The 17,927-nt window shown below is 32.3% G+C and overlaps 1 protein-coding gene across 25 annotated transcripts in view; it reads left to right on the top strand.

Moving 5' to 3' along the window:
- LOC145277800 (neurofibromin-like) overlaps positions 1–17,927 on the top strand; it is a 345,586-nt gene that overhangs the window by 257,041 nt on the left and 70,618 nt on the right. For 15 of the 25 annotated variants that reach the window (XR_013868216.1, XR_013868215.1, XM_080129724.1 and 12 more), the window contains exon 60: positions 4,076–4,141. The exons of the other annotated variants lie outside the window; for them this stretch is intronic. Coding sequence is in view for 13 of the 15 variants with exons in the window: in XM_080129724.1 (XP_079985850.1) it covers positions 4,076–4,141 (66 nt within the window). In the remaining 2 variants the exon portion in view is untranslated. The remainder of the gene's footprint in view (positions 1–4,075; positions 4,142–17,927) is intronic. 25 annotated transcript variants of the gene reach the window in all.

Genomic DNA, 17,927 nt, shown 5'->3' with positions numbered 1-17,927 from the left:
TTTCTGTTTCCTCATATATAAGAGAATACCAATATAGCATCATGTGCTGTAGACGTTCATATTTTTACACCACAGTAAAATAAATAAAAATTCAATTTCATTTAAAAATCTAAATCATAATTATTCCAAGAAATTACTTAATGCCTCTAATTTTTTTCTGATAAAACATTTTGTCAAATGAAAAAAAAATAAGTAATGAATATAAGACCAATATTTAAAAGTTTATTTTTTTTTTTAAACATATATTAAATAAAGTAATTAATATGAAACCAGTACATGTAATCAGTATTTTAATATTGGACAAATCTAGAAAATATGAATATTTTAAAATTGTATGTCATTGTCAAATTGAAATCCATTTACCATATTCTAACATGGTAATATCGTACAGGGTATTGTTGGAATCCTTTATAGAGATTCTAAGGAGTCTCTTTCTGTCTTCCATATTATTGATGTAGAGGTCATCAGTATTAGCACTAAAAGCTTTTCTTATGCAGAAATATCTTATTGTCAGAATTATATTTTTTGTGCAAGTTTTGGAAAGTTTTAGACCCCCACCCCCACACACACACTTTTTTTTTTTGTCTTTTTTAAGTATTAAAATTTCTTAAATAAAATTGTTTTCCAAATAAGAGAACATCACTCACAGAAGCCCTGCCACCAACTATTTTGGCAACCCCAAATAAATGCTGATTATGAAATGTTAGTGTTAATGTTTTTCATAGTGATATTACAAAATAGTGTCATTGAGTGTCTGAAAAATTTAATGTCCTTAGTTTTTATTGAACATCTGGAAAAAATAAATATATATCTCGCTTTCCCTCACATTTTGTTTCTTTTCTTGGCTTCCTCTTTTCTAATCTATCTTGTCCTCTCTCTCTCCCTTTTACACTCTCTCTCTCCCTTTTACACTCTCTCTCTCCCTTTTACACTCTCTCTCTCCCTTTTACACTCTCTCTCTCCCTTTTACACTCTCTCTCTCCCTTACTCTCTTACACTCTCTCTCTCTCTTACACTCTCTCTCTTTCTTACTCTCTTACGCTCTCTCTGTCTTACTCTCTTACGCTCTCTCTGTCTTACTCTCTTACGCTCTGTCTGTCTTACTCTCTCTCGCTCTGTCTGTCTTACTCTCTCTCGCTCTGTCTGTCTTACTCTCTCTCGCTCTGTCTGTCTTACTCTCTCTCGCTCTGTCTGTCTTACTCTCTCTCGCTCTGTCTGTCTTACTCTCTCTCGCTCTGTCTGTCTTACTCTCTCTCGCTCTGTCTGTCTTACTCTCTCTCGCTCTGTCTGTCTTACTCTCTCTCGCTCTGTCTGTCTTACTCTCTCTCGCTCTGTCTGTCTTACTCTCTCTCGCTCTGTCTGTCTTACTCTCTCTCGCTCTGTCTGTCTTACTCTCTCTCGCTCTGTCTGTCTTACTCTCTCTCGCTCTGTCTGTCTTACTCTCTCTCGCTCTGTCTGTCTTACTCTCTCTCGCTCTGTCTGTCTTACTCTCTCTCGCTCTGTCTGTCTTACTCTCTCTCGCTCTGTCTGTCTTACTCTCTCTCGCTCTGTCTGTCTTACTCTCTCTCGCTCTGTCTGTCTTACTCTCTCTCGCTCTGTCTGTCTTACTCTCTCTCGCTCTGTCTGTCTTACTCTCTCTCGCTCTGTCTGTCTTACTCTCTCTCGCTCTGTCTGTCTTACTCTCTCTCGCTCTGTCTGTCTTACTCTCTCTCGCTCTGTCTGTCTTACTCTCTCTCGCTCTGTCTGTCTTACTCTCTCTCGCTCTGTCTGTCTTACTCTCTCTCGCTCTGTCTGTCTTACTCTCTCTCGCTCTGTCTGTCTTACTCTCTCTCGCTCTGTCTGTCTTACTCTCTCTCGCTCTGTCTGTCTTACTCTCTCTCGCTCTGTCTGTCTTACACTCTCTCTCTCTCTCTGTCTTACACTCTCTCTCTCTCTCTGTCTTACACTCTCTCTCTCTCTCTCTGTCTTACACTCTCTCTCTCTCTCTCTCTCTGTCTTACACTCTCTCTCTCTCTCTCTCTCTGTCTTACACTCTCTCTCTCTCTCTCTCTCTCTCTCTCTGTCTTACACTCTCTCTCTCTCTCTCTCTCTGTCTTACACTCTCTCTCTCTCTCTCTCTCTGTCTTACACTCTCTCTCTCTCTCTGTCTTACACTCTCTCTCTCTCTCTCTGTCTTACACTCTCTCTCTCTCTCTCTGTCTTACACTCTCTCTCTCTCTCTGTCTTACACTCTCTCTCTCTCTGTCTTACACTCTCTCTCTCTCTCTCTGTCTTACACTCTCTCTCTCTCTCTCTCTCTGTCTTACACTCTCTCTCTCTCTCTCTCTGTCTTACACTCTCTCTCTCTCTCTCTCTGTCTTACACTCTCTCTCTCTCTCTGTCTTACACTCTCTCTCTCTCTCTGTCTTACACTCTCTCTCTCTCTCTGTCTTACACTCTCTCTCTCTCTCTCTGTCTTACACTCTCTCTCTCTCTCTCTGTCTTACACTCTCTCTCTCTCTCTCTCTCTCTCTCTCTCTGTCTTACACTCTCTCTCTCTCTCTCTGTCTTACACTCTCTCTCTCTCTCTCTGTCTTACACTCTCTCTCTCTGTCTTACACTCTCTCTCTCTCTCTCTCTCTCTCTGTCTTACACTCTCTCTCTCTCTCTCTCTCTCTCTGTCTTACACTCTCTCTCTCTCTCTCTCTCTCTGTCTTACACACGCTCTATCTCTTCGTCTTATTCTCTCTTACTTACTCTCTATCTCTCCGTCTTACTCCGTCTTACTCTCTCTTACTTACTCTCTCTCTCCGTCTTACTCTCTCTTACTTACTTTCTCTCTCCGTCTTACTCTCTCTTACTTACTCTCTCTCTCTGTCTTACTTTCTCTCTCTTACTTACTTTCTCTCTCTTACTTACTTTCTCTCTCTTACTTACTCTCTCTCTCTTACTTACTCTCTCTCTCTGTCTTACTCTCTCTCTCTGTCTTACTCTCTCTCTCTGTCTTACTCTCTCTCTCTGTCTTACTCTCTCTCTCTGTCTTACTCTCTCTCTCTGTCTTACTCTCTCTCTCCGTCTTACTCTCTCTCTCCGTCTTACTCTCTCTCTCCGTCTTACTCTCTCTCTCCGTCTTACTCTCTCTCTCTCTGTCTTACTCTCTCTCTCTCTGTCTTACTCTCTCTCTCTCTGTCTTACTCTCTCTCTCTCTGTCTTACTCTCTTACTTACTCTCTCTCTGTCTTACTCTCTCTTACTTACTCTCTCTCTGTCTTACTCTCTCTTACTTACTCTCTCTCTCTTACTTACTCTCTCTCTCTGTCTTACTCTCTCTCTGTCTTACTCTCTCTCTGTCTTACTCTCTCTTACTTTCTCTCTCTTACTTACTCTCTCTCTCTGTCTTACTCTCTCTTACTTACTCTCTCTCTCTCTCTCTTACTTACTCTCTCTCTCTCTCTTACTTACTCTCTCTCTCCGTCTTACTCTCTCCGTCTTACTCTCTCTCTCCGTCTTACTCTCTCTCTCCGTCTTACTCTCTCTCTCTCCGTCTTACTCTCTCTCTCCGTCTTACTCTCTCTCTCCGTCTTACTCTCTCTCTCTCCGTCTTACTCTCTCTCTCTCCGTCTTACTCTCTCTCTCTCTCTCCGTCTTACTCTCTCTCTCTCTCTCCGTCTTACTCTCTCTCTCTCTCCATCTTACTCTCTCTCTCTCTCCGTCTTACTCTCTCTCTCTCTCTCTCTCTCACACCCTCTCTCTTTCTCTTCCTCTGCCTTGACGTCTTTCTCTGAAAGATACCATAAGAAGTATCACTTTTTAAAGTGACACATCACATAGTGACCATGTTTAGAGGTCCTTTTCTTTTTCTATCATGCAATTTTGATATTATCTCTTAAGTTGAATTTAAAATTGGGAAATAATTATGTAATAGCCATTAATTATTAAATGTTACAAAATGATAAAAGAAAATCCTGTGTTTGCTGAAAGGTTTGATGAGAAATTACTCCTCATTCCCTTTTTTGTCCATTCGCTCAACTGTAATGTTGGGCAGTATGTGTGTACCTGTGGAAACTATCATTGAGCTTTATTGATTTGCTTTTTAGAGTTTTTGGTTATTACCAAGAGAACCCTCATTTGATGGCTCGACCAACAAGAGGGCCCAACTTCAGGTAACACAGTTATATGATCCCCTGTCCACCCACTATCGCCACTTGTCACTCCTCCCACAACCACCCGGCCCCATATCAGCTAGCTGCACATTTGTCCTTCATGTATACATTGGATCTTTCTTTTTTCTCAACACCATTTTGTCTACCTGATTTTTTCCATACACTTTTGTCGTGGCTGTAGTTCTAGTCTCTTCATGTTGGCTGGTCATGCTTGAATTATTTGTATGAAAATCTCCAGGGTTTCAGCTGAATTATTTGCCTTATTACAGCCGTCATATTCATGTTTCACATTTTAATCCATATCTTTTTTGCATCTGTGAATTTGTTTGCACAATTGTCAAGCCTAATTCATTGAAAATCCATTTATTTAGTTGTTGAAAAATAATTTTTGTCAAACTCTAATCCAAGGAATTTGTTTTTCTTTCACAATCTTTATCTTAATCAGTTGAAGCAACAAAGCTAAATGCAAGCAAATTCTGTTGTAAATTTGAATGCCTATAAAAGATTGTTGATCATCAAGACTGTTGCTTATTCTTGAAGAACCCATGTCTAAGATTAAATGTACAGTATTTGCCCCTCCAATTCTAAACAAAATCCATTTCAATTCTTTGGAATATAAGCACCAAATTTTCAGTTTATAAAAACTTATCTGATGTTTAGAGCCAAAAAAAATTCAGTTAATTTTTTTTAATTTGTGATACGCATTACACTCATCTGCCTATTTTGTATGCTTGTTTGTATTTGACTGCAGCAGCACAAAAATGGACACCATTTTGACATTCGGCTGCTTAGAGAATTGATTTTTTTAGCAAATTTTGTTGAATTCTATTCCTCAAACTCCAATAAAAAATGATTTTTAAATAATTTCTTAAAATTAGAGAAGGCTTGAAAATAGGTTCACAAAGTGACATTGCAGTAAATTATAGAAAAAACAAGATGGCTGAAATCCATAATGCTATTCTATAATAAACATTCAAAATAAAATTTTTTCATGAAGTTATTGTATAGAAACAACTTGTTTTGAGTCTGGTGCTAGACGTATAAAACCTATCGGAAAATACAACATTAAAGAAAGTTATCTCTCTTCTAAATGTTTTTCAAAAAGTATGCAGTTTGACACTGCAGCAATCAGCTTTGTTGCCAGTTAAGAAAATTCAAATTTTAATTTAAAATCGATTTATTCACCTTAATTATATATAAAAAAACAAAAACTAAATTGATTATGAATAATTTTAACGAGTTTTTGCGGTCTAATTTTTACATATTAAAATAATTGCTGATGGTGTTTTTAAACACTTTCATCAGTTACCTTTGACAAATTTATGAGAAGTTTTTTTTGTTAATTAAATGCAGTGATATAAAACCAATTGGCCTTTCCGTTCAAAGTCTTCACTGTTTCATTTGTTTTTCCTATTTGATCCACTTGTTCCTTTCTCATTAGAATGTAAAATGCTGGTCAATCATCACGTATCGATCTCTTTTACTTGAAATTGGACACCAATCAAATAAGACTGACATTTGTTGTATACATAACTGAATGCAATGTTTTTTTTTTTTTTTTTTAATTAAAATTTGCAAATAAAACCCAGACTTCATCAGACTATTTTTGATAGCTCATTATTTCACAGAATCTAAAATGGTTTCGTACATCATACCTTACTTCCAGTATCTCAAATATTATGTCCTTTCACTCTGATATGAAAACAAAATTGAGCTTCTATAAGTATATTATAAAATTAAATCCTTCAACTAAAATTAATAAATTACTTAGCGTTATTAAAAACTAGCAGGGGTGCCCGGCATTGCCCAGGTGTTTGTTGGTGTGTGTTGATAAAAAAAACAAAAAAACTAGTAGTAGTGGGTAAGCAGACTCAAACCTGTAACACAAAGGCGGAAAAGAAAATGAAAGAAAACCTGACATCTTACCACTATGCCATGATGCGACCGGAAGTGTAAAATATTCAAATTAAACATAGTCAATCAAAACGATGACTTGCAGAAATGTTGTTGCTTTTAAACCTCCCATAGAGGTCGTTTTTAATGTCGGGGTAGGAAAAACAGCTCCCCCAAAAAGTGGGCACTCTTGCAGTATCCAAATAAATAGTAATTTTCTCAGTATGAAGGGTTTTCCCTACATTGACCAAGGACCAATTACAGAACAAATACTACCTGGGTGAACGCCGGGAGTTGGCACCAGCGTTTGATTAGTTTCGTTTTATTTATATGAAAAAGACAGACAGCAGAGACGACCGCACAGTGGAAATTTTTTTAAACGCTATCAAAAACAAAAGATAGAGATGTCTGTTTGCGAATCTGAGATATTACGATCTAGGAAGTATAAGAAAACTTCTCCCGGAATCTGACTTGAGAACCCCAGCCAAAAAGTCTTTCATGTACATACAAAAACACATGCACCCATTTTGCCTTTATATGTATAGATGATAAAAATATATTTAATTTGAGCTTAAGATAAAATAATTTAGTGACCTGTGATTCACTGTAAAATGTTTTATTTGAAGCACAGTTAAGTCAGTTTTAATCTCACATCTCATTGTTCAGTGATAACTAGTCTATTCTTACTCTTCACTAATTAGTCACTCATTGCACTAAAAGAAAAAAATAGCCTTCTACCAAATATAAGAAATGGAATGGTGATCATAGTTTTGTTGACAAACTCAGTGACGTTGGGTATTTTGTCTCTCACGAGCCACATAGCTTCATTTATTATAAAGAGCTTTAAAAAATGTTATCTTTTATCACTTTTCAAACTATACAGAAATATGATGTATGGCAGAAATACATTTCAAAAAGATTATTTATATTCATTGGAAACCTACCCCTATGAGTTCTTTACTAGCGACGATCAACTACTAGATTAATATTAATTTTAAGGGAATCTAAAAAAATCCTACTTGGCATTCTTTCAAAAATACCTATTCTAGAAAATTGTTTTTTTTGGAGACGAAAAATAAGCATCTGCATCATGTGTGAATGACATGGATCTTTTTGACTTTCTCACACCATCTCACCTCATCCTTTCATCATTTCACCTCATCCTTTCATCATTTCACCTCATCCTTTCATCATTTCACCTCATCCTTTCATCATCTCACCTCATCCTTTCATCATCTCACCTCATCCTTTCATCATCTCACCTCATCCTTTCATCATCTCACCTCATCCTTTCATCATCTCACCTCATCCTTTCATCATCTCACCTCATCCTTTCATCATCTCACCTCATCCTTTCATCATCTCACCTCATCCTTTCATCATCTCACCTCATCCTTTCATCATCTCACCTCATCCTTTCACCATCTCACCTCATCCTTTCACCATCTCACCTCATCCTTTCACCATCTCACCTCATCCTTTCACCATCTCACCTCATCCTTTCACCATCTCACCTCATCCTTTCACCATCTCACCTCATCCTTTCATCTCATCAAGCAGGTCTTCATAGATGTATTGTGTGTCCTCCTAGTTGATTGACTGGAGTCAGCTGTTTTTGACAACAAGTTTATGGATCACAATGTTTGTTCACTCATTGAGCCAGAAGCTCCAATCTGAAGAGGCTCTTTGTGCTGTTATTGAACTTCATTATATTTTATCTAAATAACTGCATATTTGGCACGTCAAACCTGTATATAGTCCATGGCACTATGCTTTCCCATTATCTATTATATATGGTCATTTTAGAACCAGCTCAACAGTTTGTCAAGGGGTGAAACTAAAACTATTATTAACCATGGAATAGCAGGACTTGTGAAGATTTACTCACAGATTTGCTGTGTTTTCTCTATGCCCATGAATTTTTTACTTTGCTTAAAAAAAATACTGGGCACAAAAAGTAAACATTTAAAATTTTTATTGCACATAAAAGCAACTAAAACCAAAATGTTCTGTCCTCAAAAATAAATCAATATTCAAACATCAAGCCCATAATGCGTATGTCAAAATATAAACAAAACATCTCCATTTTGAAAATGGCTCCCATTTTGTGTGACCAATATGAATTGTAATTCGTTTATTCAATTATTAAAAGAATATCATTTATCTCCTTGTGAAAATCAAAATATAATGATACTAAATCCTATGTCTAGAATCCTTATTCTATTTTCAATTAAAATCCATTACATAATTTTGATTTTGGAAAATCTCACATCTAAGGCTCAAGCTTCAAACATCTTGAGAAAATGTTGAAATTCATGAAATCTTGCTTATTGTCTAATAATTATGGGTCAGATTTGATATTTGAATTATCAAATGTGAGCCAATTTTATACCACTTAAAAACCCTTTTAAAATATTTTTTTAAAATTGAAATTTGAAGGTATTAATGTTCTAATGTACATTAAAATTTTACAAAAATCCCACCCCGTTTACCTCTTTTCCATAAAACTGAATATCACCTACGATTGGGCCTTGTATTCCTAACAGCTTTCAGTTAATTCATTCAGTAATGAATCCTCTACGTACAACTATATGAGCATATATTCATACCTAACTTTATAAAGGTATTACACCTAATTTCATATCACCTCTTAAAGACAAAACAAAAAAAAAACATTAAATATAATGGCTTTATGAAATAAGTTGCTTTGAAATAATGCAGAGTATATTTTTATTTTAGTTTTTATTTTTTTTAAGGATTTTCATAAAATTAATGTCAAAATGCAAACAAATTGGCATTGTAATGATGCCACATGTTCGAAAACATGGCAGCCATGAAATAGGTGTTTCTGAAAGTAAAGTTTTGTATGTGTAAAATGTGGTAAAAGGTGCAAATTTATTCGGTTCTTATTTAGAACTCAACTTTATTTAAAATAAAAAATATATTTTTTATATACATACCTGCCATGGAATGAAGATGTCATATTCCAAAAATCACATAAATTGATAAAGAAGTTTTTTGCTTTTTAAGAAAATCCAAATTTATGATTTTTAGTGATCAATATAGTACATAACAATCTAATGTAATTATCACCCTTAAATTTTCACACATTCTAAAATAATATAGCGGGTCTCATCTCAGTCCTCAAAATTTGATTTTCTTGCTTAAAAGCAAAAAAAAAAAAAAAAAACTACAGTAGAACCCCAGTATATGGCATTAATCTGTTCCAAGGGTTGGGATCGTAAGGTGAAATCGCCATATGGTGGGCCTAAGCAAAATTTTATACAGTACATATTAAAAATTAGTAACAAAATACATTACAGTATATAATACAGATGTATATAATCAAATAACATTATAAATAACACCATAAGGTGGGGGCAAATACCATAACCAGGGGCCGGAAAAACGTGTTCCACATTGTAACCTGAAAAAACTGTATTCCAGGGCCACCGTATCCCAGGGTTTTACTGTACTTAATCAATTCATGTGATTTTTGGAATATGACATCTTCATTCCGTGACGGATACATGCACCATGAAGATTGTTTTGTGTGTATTTTTTTTTTTTTTTAAATTAAGTCATATTCTAAATAAGAACCGTTTATTCTTAGTAAAATTTTTAAATTAACTTAAATCTTCAAATTGTTTCCTTGTGCGCCATGTTGGGAATCAGTCTTGGATAACGTATTTACTAATTTTAGTAACAAAATCTTATTTAAATTTCAAAGATAAAATATTATTTCTGATCTCTCATGAAAATATTAGTTTTTAATCTACTTTTATGTGACCATACAATGACTTTTAATTTCATATTAAAAAAATTATATTTATATTCATGGCGACTTCATGTTTCAGTTGTAATATTTGATAACTTGTGATTGAAATTTATTGGATGAGCTCGTTCCTATTATTTCAGCGTTGTCCCCCCCTTTATTTTTCTAATTAAATTTTTGCAGGTCAGAACTGTTTGTATTTAATTTTTTTTTTTCACTTGTTTAATTTCTAAAATTTCTTTCAATATGTCAGCGGTCATTTCTCTTTAGCCAAGGGTGATTTGTTTATTTTATTTTTTAAGCATTACATGAACATTCTAACTAAAGCTTAATCTTTTAATAACTGATTAAATTTATCATAAAAATTATTACAGTTTCATCAACATGCATTTTGTGAGGTAATTTATAATTAATGATTAATATACAAGTATAAGGTTTTTATGATTTGGAGAGAGTCTACTTATTTTTGTCTATTCATAAAACATTTTCATGCTAGAAAGTGTCTACCCAGTGCTGACATCCTTTTTCATTTTGTCTTTAACATTGTATACTTTTTGCCAGATTACTCAGCTTAATTTGACCCAACAAACTCATATCTTGTTTTCTATGTGCTATATGTTTCTTGAGTTAAATTTTATTAGGCATTATTTTTTTTTCCATGATATATTGGTAAAAACACCACTGAAAGCCTGGACAATTTACATCTAAATTTCCAGGTTGTGTTTCAAAACTGATTAACACTTGGTAATTCTAATTTATTCAAAGATAGCAACTTTAATTTCATTACATTTTCTATTCCATAAATATAGTCACATTCTTGAGATTGATCAACTGTTTTTTTATTTTTATTTATTCTGATAATTGAATTATTAAAACTTCAATTAGACATAAAAGAACCAATAAAGTGCTTTGTTCTAGCTCATTTGACATGTTGGTGTAGTGATCTCCATCAATTCACTGTTATCTCATTGTAATACAACTTCCTATTCCAGTAGCTTCTTTCCAAAAACTGTAAGGTTGTGAAGCTCTCTCCCAGCTGACCTACCTATTGTCTTCAACTTTTCAAGGCAAAGGTATCTCCTGTCTTTGTGATAATTATCTTTTGTTCTTGTTCTCTACATCAAGTGGTTTTATGGCCTGTCTGGAGCAATTTCCATAAAAATAATTGAAAAAAAAATAGTGTTATGCTAAATGAGAAATTAAGCAAGAAGAGATTGCTCTTAAAGGAAATTTCATTTTATGAATTTCTTAATATTGACAGAACCAATCAAATCGATGGAGCAAAGAATTCAAGTTAGAATTCGGTAATGGTAGAATACAGTGAGGTACATTTATTGGGATTATGTTTAAATACTTTAAAAAAAAATTATCATTTCTTTATACTAGGGCTCAAACTAAAATGTGCGAGTACTTCCCCATGTATTACACGTGTGATATGTGAGTAACCAGCTGAAGTACCTGTTTAGCAGGATTGAAAAGTCAGAAGGTTTAATGTCCAATGCCTAAGATTCTAAAATTTCTGACTCCAACTCCTTATTTTCAAATCTTCCAATATTCAGATTGTCTAGTAATTCTTGGAAGATTAAAAATCCAACTCCACAACCCCACGTCTACATCAGGTTTCCGAATATTAAAACCCAGTTATCAATATAATGTTGTCTACTTATTTGAGACAGGTTTTGAAAATTTTGCAAATAAATGGCTTGTGCAGAATCAAACATTTTTTTTTTTTCTATTTTGACTTTTTTTCCTCATTCAATTGAACTGTATAATAAATTTGCAAATTTTTATATGAAAAATCAAGTATTTGTTAAATGATCAAAAAAAATTAAAAAAATTTTTTGTATAGTTAAAAAAAAAAAAGGCCCACTGTTTAGATTTAAAAGCTATTAGTGTAGTGATGAGCAGCATGTTAGTCCTAGTCTTTGCTCTAAACAATCCTTGTTGATTTATAATTCTTATAGAATTTTAGCTCATCATTAGAGGAAACATAAAATAGAAAAATTCATATTTTGTAATCTAATGTAAAATTTTTTTTTTTTTTTTTTTTTTGTAACTTTTACGTCAGAATCAACTTTTATTTTTTGTCAAGATACTCTGTGGACAAGCAGTGGTGCTGATTTTGATTTGCATTCGTCAGAGGTTTCTTTAACTCGTGGATCCTTTGTCTTTATAAATTGTCGAAGTCGACATCTTTTGATACCATGGTGATGTGTTAGATGCTGGTGGAGCCTGTTCTTCTGCTTCTCTTGCCAGATGCTAATCTGCATGGAAACTATTTTGATAAGGTGCAGATTTCTTGAAACTAGATGTTTAATGTCTCTTCCGTTAGAGTTGTTGATATTTTAAATTAGACTTATTTAAAAAAGAATACAGAAAATTCAAACAGATTTTTATGATATACATACCTGTCATAGAATGAAAATGCCATATTCCAAAAATCATGTAAACTGATAAAGTAGTTTTCTTTTTTTTCCCCTTTTTTTCCCCTTTTTCTTTTTCCCTTTTTCTTTTTCCCTTTTTCTTTTTCCCTTTTTCCTTTTTCTTTTTTCCTTTTTCTTTTTTCCTTTTTCTTTTTTTCCTTTTTCTTTTTTTCCTTTTCTTTTTTTTCCTTTTTCTTTTTTTTCCTTTTTCTTTTTTTTCCTTTTTCTTTTTTTTTCCTTTTTCTTTTTTTTTCCTTTTTCTTTTTTTTTCCTTTTTCTTTTTTTTCCTTTTTCTTTTTTTCCTTTTTCTTTTTTCCTTTTTCTTTTTTCCTTTTTCTTTTTTTCCTTTTTCTTTTTTTCCTTTTTCTTTTTTTCCTTTTTCTTTTTTTCCTTTTTCTTTTTTTCCTTTTTCTTTTTTTTTCTTTTTTTCCTTTTTCTTTTTTTTCCTTTTTTTCCTTTTTCTTTTTTTTCCTTTTTTTTCCTTTTTCTTTTTTTTCCTTTTTTTTCCTTTTTCTTTTTTTTCCTTTTTTTTTCCTTTTTCTTTTTTCCTTTTTCTTTTTTTTCCCTTTTTTTTCCTTTTTTTTCTTCCTTTTTTTCCTTTTTCCTTTTTTTCCTTTTTCCTTTTCTTTTTCTTTTTTTCTTTTTTTTCTTTTTTTTAATAAGAAAATCAAATTTTATGAGGAGTGAGACTGGTGAGCCAGGAGCCGCCATGTTTTTTAGAATCTGTTAAAATTCAAGGGCAGACAACTTAAATTCAAATACTGAGATTTACGGATCATGTTAGATATCAATGACTGCTAAAAATTATTAAGCGCTAAAAATTGTAAAATTTGATTTTCTTAATTTAAAAAAAATACTTTATCAATTGAATACACCATGTCCCGGATGAATGCAAACAAAACCACACACGACAGTGTGCAGCGGCCAAGATAGTTATGGCCAGCCAATACTGAGACCAGTGGCGAACACTGTAGACCTGTGGACCAAATGTAGGTTTGATCTTAGTTTTGGTGGTGTGTTACTATGTTTTCAGTTAGCCTCACGGGTATCTTTGCCAATCTTGGAGTGGTTCTGGAGCTATTGTTTTGTAAATGAACTCTCCTATATTGAGGCATGCATCGTGACCAAACCAACAAAGCTTACTCTTTAAAAACATTTGGTTACAGAAAGTGGGGAGGTTCCTGCATTGCATCCAGATTTGTGTATTAGGGACAAAATGGTACAAACAAACCTGTAGAATTCAGTGGAGGCAGTATAGGTCAAACACTACCAACCTTTTGAGATCCACATCTGATCATCCAGATGTTGCAGCCATAGAAAAGGATCTTCCAAATAAATACCTGATAAATCCTGATTTAGATTGGAAGAATTTCACAAAACGCATGCATTTATAAAGTAAAACATTTCTCTTCGGATTTTAACTCAATTCTTTGATTCTATGTTGTTTGAATTTTTTGTGCCAAAAGTTTTTTCCAAAAATCAGGCTTGTGTTTACAATGTTTTTGATATATCATACACATTGATTGACACAGCATAATAACTATGGTGCAATCAGGGAAGCTAACTTTGTTGGATGATCACTATAAAACACTATATAAAATTTGGCAGATACATGTTAAGTGCAGATTTTAGTATTTTGATTGTCAATAATTGAGGGAACCATTGTTATATTTTCGTTTGGATCACGTCTACAAGTTTCGCCTCATTTCTGTCTCTGCAAAATCACTACAAACTATCATTACAAACTAAAGCAGTTGTCAGAACTGAAAATTCTTATATTGTTCAAACTCTAGTTTTGTCCACATCTTCTATCTGCCACAGTTTCATATCCTATCTCACTCCATTTCTGCTAGAGTTAAGATGATTAATCAGAATTGGAAAAATTGGAACATTTTGGGTTATTGGAATCGGAAAAAAAATTTGCTTATTTTCTGATGCCAAAAATCTTTTAATCGTCTTTATTTTGTTTGTTCTTGATTAAAACTCAATTTTCTCTTGTTGGTACTAATGGTAAATATTTATTGATTTCAAACTAACAGTAAAACTAAAATCTATCTCCTCACAAGTGTATTTTTACATTTGCGAAAATATTTGCACATATTACATGGATTTTTATGGTAATCCAAAAATTAAAAAGGAAACCACTCGATAGCTAAATATTTAGAGATTTTAAAATAATCAGAATTGCAATTTTACTCAGCTCAATTTCTAAAGCATTAAATCGCTTTTATTGAAATCTCTTAAATGAAGCCAAGACCTGCTCACATTTATTCTAAATAAGGTTCTTTGGAATACTATGTAATACAAAGACAGCAGAGTGGACATACTCCTTTTGTTGCATGACATACAGAAATAGTGCTCAGAACATCAGCTGTAGAGCCAGATCTTGGTATTTTGTGATTTGAAATAAGACTAAAAATATTTAGATATTGAATATTTTTACTTGTGGATATTTTGTTTTAATCATTGTTAAAAGTAATATTTCTTAATTCTACATTTTTTAATACAATAGACTGTTTCTTGAAAATTATTAGCTGTCTATTCAAATATAAGATTTTTAAAAAAATATTTGTCAATATTTTTTTTTTTTAAATATAAGGCATTTTCTCTTAAAGATCTTGTATGACTGTTTATTAGATATTATCCTTTTAAGTGTTTGTTTTTAGATTTTGCTGTGTTTATTTTTATTTTTTTTTTTGTTCCTCCAAAACTTTCTCCATTTTTAATAAAAGCTGATAATCTGTTGAGGCCTCTGGTAGATTTCTTGCAGACATGCGCGCTTTCTAAATTTCATTGCATGTTATCTTTCGTGCATGCAAATATTTATATCTCACGCCACTCATATTTTCAACATAAGATTTTATTACTTTGATATCACATTGTATCCATTTAACTATTAATATTATTAATTATAGATGCTTGAAAATCTTATCAGTTTTGTGTTTCATCTTCAATTCCTGATTATCATGTATTATATGTAAAAACGAATATATAATGACTGTATTTTTGAAAGCCTAAATATTTTCATCTATTATTGCAAACTGGAATTCCCCAGGTTTGGTGCATAACTTTTATATTTATTCCAGTGATGATAACTTAGATAATATTCCTAATGAATTTGTATCCTGCTTTTGATCATGGCAATTGTTTTCCAAGTTGAAGTTTTCAAATAACCAAACAAAATTTTAAATGTACTTTTTTTTTTTTTTCATATGAATATTTGTATTTTTCTCATTTACATTAGAAATAAAATAAGATTTTTAGCAATAATTGCTTTTATATAATAAAAGACAAACTCAATTTAATTGAGAGAAAAATTTGTTTAATAATATTTCTTGAATTAGTCTCCGTTTTTAAATAATGCAGTCAGTTTGATTTACTGTTTGAAGGACGCAAAGCATAAAAAAACCTTATAGTTTTTTGGGTTTTTTTCTTATGTCTTATTTCAAAACTTGTCACAGACGCAATACAAACGTTTAAGAAAATCAGACTTTTATTTTTGTTGTGGAAGGCTGTAATCATGCTTCTCCGCTAATCTATTTTAATAATATTAAACCAACAGTGACAAAAAATATCAACTGAATGGTTTATTTCAATCTTTTCACTTTCATACTGTTTTTCTCTTTATTCCTTCTTCTGATAGCTAAGCATTTGTTTTTGTGGATGCCTCCCTTAATATTACTTCTTTAAATTTATATTCTATGCCTATACCCTCATTATCACTGCTGGTTTAGTATTAGATTGGATTACTGTCCATAAGAGATGGAGCAATGCATAAGATTATAGTTTGTTGGAGTCATATATAAAAGTCGTATATAAAAGTGTAATAAGGAAACAAACAGCTTAGGATGATAAAAGTGTCTCTAATCAAAACAATGTAATGGGAAATAAAAAGTCAAATTATTTGAAATGCAGTAGGATGTAGAAATTGTGATATGCAACGTTCCTTCATATAGTGTTAGTCATTGGACAATGGGCAATGAAATGAATTTAATAATTCTGAAAGTGAGTCAAGTAATTTAAATTGAAAATATTGCATTAAGATTGAAAACAAACTAACATTTACAGTGATTTATGAAATATGCTAGGAGGTGCCAAAATACTGAACGCCTTAACTCTAACACAAAAAATTATGAAAAAACATTTGTTTGCTATCATTTGTTCATCATAAAAAATCTAAATATTTACTGTGATTTGAACAACAGCTGTTTACTATCTATTGTTATTCCAAAAATAAATATTCATAAAAGTTAACGTTTCTTTTTCTTTTTTTTTTTAATGAAATTTTAGTTTTCTAAAAGTTTCATAAAAACTGTCCAATAATTATTCAAGAGTATTTTCATTTTTCAATTAATTTTTCATTGAATTAACTTTGTACCCTCAGAAAATAATTTTTTTATTGAAAAAAAAAAAAATTGACCAGCATTTGTGCAAAAAAAAAAAAAAATCATGGAACTTTCATTTGGCACTTTCCATAAAATGCACAGATGATTCTGATAACTCCATCCTTATAATATGTTAAGTACCATAAACACTGAAAACACAAGACAGAAAGATCATGTCTCTAGGATATGATGCACATGTCTAGCACAAAATAAGCCAGATAAACGCTGGCACCTAATACACATGACTGCTGGAATTGATTTGGAGTTGAAAAAAAAAGGTAATTAATCAATGAAATATAAGAAAACGCTTTTTTTTTTCTGGTGGTAAATAAATCAATAAAAAATATTTCATTTGTATTACGACCAGCATCACATTTGCTTTGTGTGTGTTTTTGTTTTAAACAACAAAAGAACCTGAAGTCTAGAGGAATTACTTCCAACTGACAAAAGATAGTAAGAAACATGATTGTCTCTTTTGCATTAATAATAATAATTAAGGACAATTTTAATATTCACAAAAGTTTGATTTTCATTAAAAAAATTACTTGTAGGGATAAATATTAATAAGTTCTTGAATAACCCTAAGATTTAAAATGGGAAATATATTTGACAATTTTCAGGCATTCATTTTATTTTTCACCCTTATCAGGTATTCATGTACAATTGTACATTGCTTGAAATTTCATAATCTCAAATTCAAGTTGAATATAATTCTTAAAACGTCTGGATAAACTTTTTCGTTTTGACTGAACAGAAAAAACTCTTTGTAGAATTTTGCATGTTTAATTTGCACTCAATGTTTCAAAATTTCTCAATTTTATTCCCTTCTGCACCATGCATGCACTGATCTAGCCTGTTTTGGGCCCACTTTCACATAAACCCATTTTTTCCACTATCCAATATCATTGTTTCTTTAGTAATAGACAAAATGGATAACTTTAGAGCTTTGTGTGTTTCATTCTTTTACACTGGGTAAAACCAGTTCGGGTTAGGTAAGATTAATTAGTGGCTATGTATGAGTAGTCGAGTCTTCAAGATGGCAAGAGTTTTTAATACCAACACAAAATTCATGCAAGAAAAAAGATAGAGAAGTAAGGAAGAAAATGAAAGATTCTAACAAGGAAAAAAAAATTGATGTATATTTTTGATAATTTCATAACTATTCATGAAAAATAAGTTTAATTAGAAAGTTTATATTATCTGTCTTGTCATTATTATTTGCCTAGATGCATTAATTAACCTCCTCCAAAGAATGAAGTTTCTAATGAATATTAAAGTCACAGTGCAGTGGCATTCATCATCTATGCTAG

This window comes from Euprymna scolopes, chromosome 1 (genome assembly GCF_053919585.1).
Source record: "Euprymna scolopes isolate OS-2025 chromosome 1, ASM5391958v1, whole genome shotgun sequence".
Lineage (NCBI taxonomy): Eukaryota > Metazoa > Mollusca > Cephalopoda > Sepiida > Sepiolidae > Euprymna > Euprymna scolopes.
Note: the sequence above shows the minus strand (reverse complement) of the source record. Positions and strands in the feature narration are given on the sequence as shown.